The following is a 627-nucleotide window of genomic DNA, read 5'->3' on the forward strand; positions in this document are numbered from 1 at the left end:
ATGAATAATTGGATAAATGTGAAAAAAATTTAATGAATGAGAGTTGGATGTATGTACATGCAATCCCCGTTTGCATTGGTTTAATAAAAAGAATACAAGATATGTATGGTATTACTTTCAGTAAAACTGTGAATAATAGGATAAATGTGAAAAAAATATAATAGTGAGAGTGGGAGTGAGACTAGTTTGAATTAATATAAGTGACTGTGTTAGTTTGTTTTAGTACTAATAGTATATTTCTGTGCATACAGCACATTTTAGTTTAGATAGTTAAAACTATTTCATTGCTTAGGGAAAACTTTATCTTTGCTAAAGAGTATAGAGAAGGCCAACACTTGTTAAGTTATATTCTCATCCCCAACAGACGTACGGCAAATTTCCCAAACAGCACAACTAAGATGGCGCAGTACAAGGGGGCGGCCAGTGAGGCAGGTCGAGCCATGCAGATCATGAAGAGGAGGGAGAGGGAGCTGGAGGAGATGGAGCAGAAGAAGAGGAAGCTGGAGGAATCACTTAAGATCAACAAGATTGAGAACAAGTTTGCCGTCCATTATGATGCCGTGGAGCAGCAGCTGAAGGTAGGAGCTATTGAGGGTGAAGTTGTGAAACTGAGAGATAGTTGGTGGG

At 38.4% G+C, this 627-nt stretch overlaps 1 protein-coding gene across 1 annotated transcript in view; it reads left to right on the forward strand.

Annotated features, from left to right (window-relative positions):
• The window catches only part of LOC119588606 (protein FAM50A-like), a gene marked incomplete in the record, with an annotated part of 10,029 nt that overhangs the window by 1,826 nt on the left and 7,576 nt on the right, over positions 1-627 (forward strand). The window contains 1 exon segment of the mRNA XM_037937248.1: positions 365-578. Within this exon segment, the coding sequence (XP_037793176.1) occupies positions 365-578 (214 nt within the window).

Source organism: Penaeus monodon, chromosome 24, assembly GCF_015228065.2.
Source record: "Penaeus monodon isolate SGIC_2016 chromosome 24, NSTDA_Pmon_1, whole genome shotgun sequence".
Classification (NCBI taxonomy): domain Eukaryota; kingdom Metazoa; phylum Arthropoda; class Malacostraca; order Decapoda; family Penaeidae; genus Penaeus; species Penaeus monodon.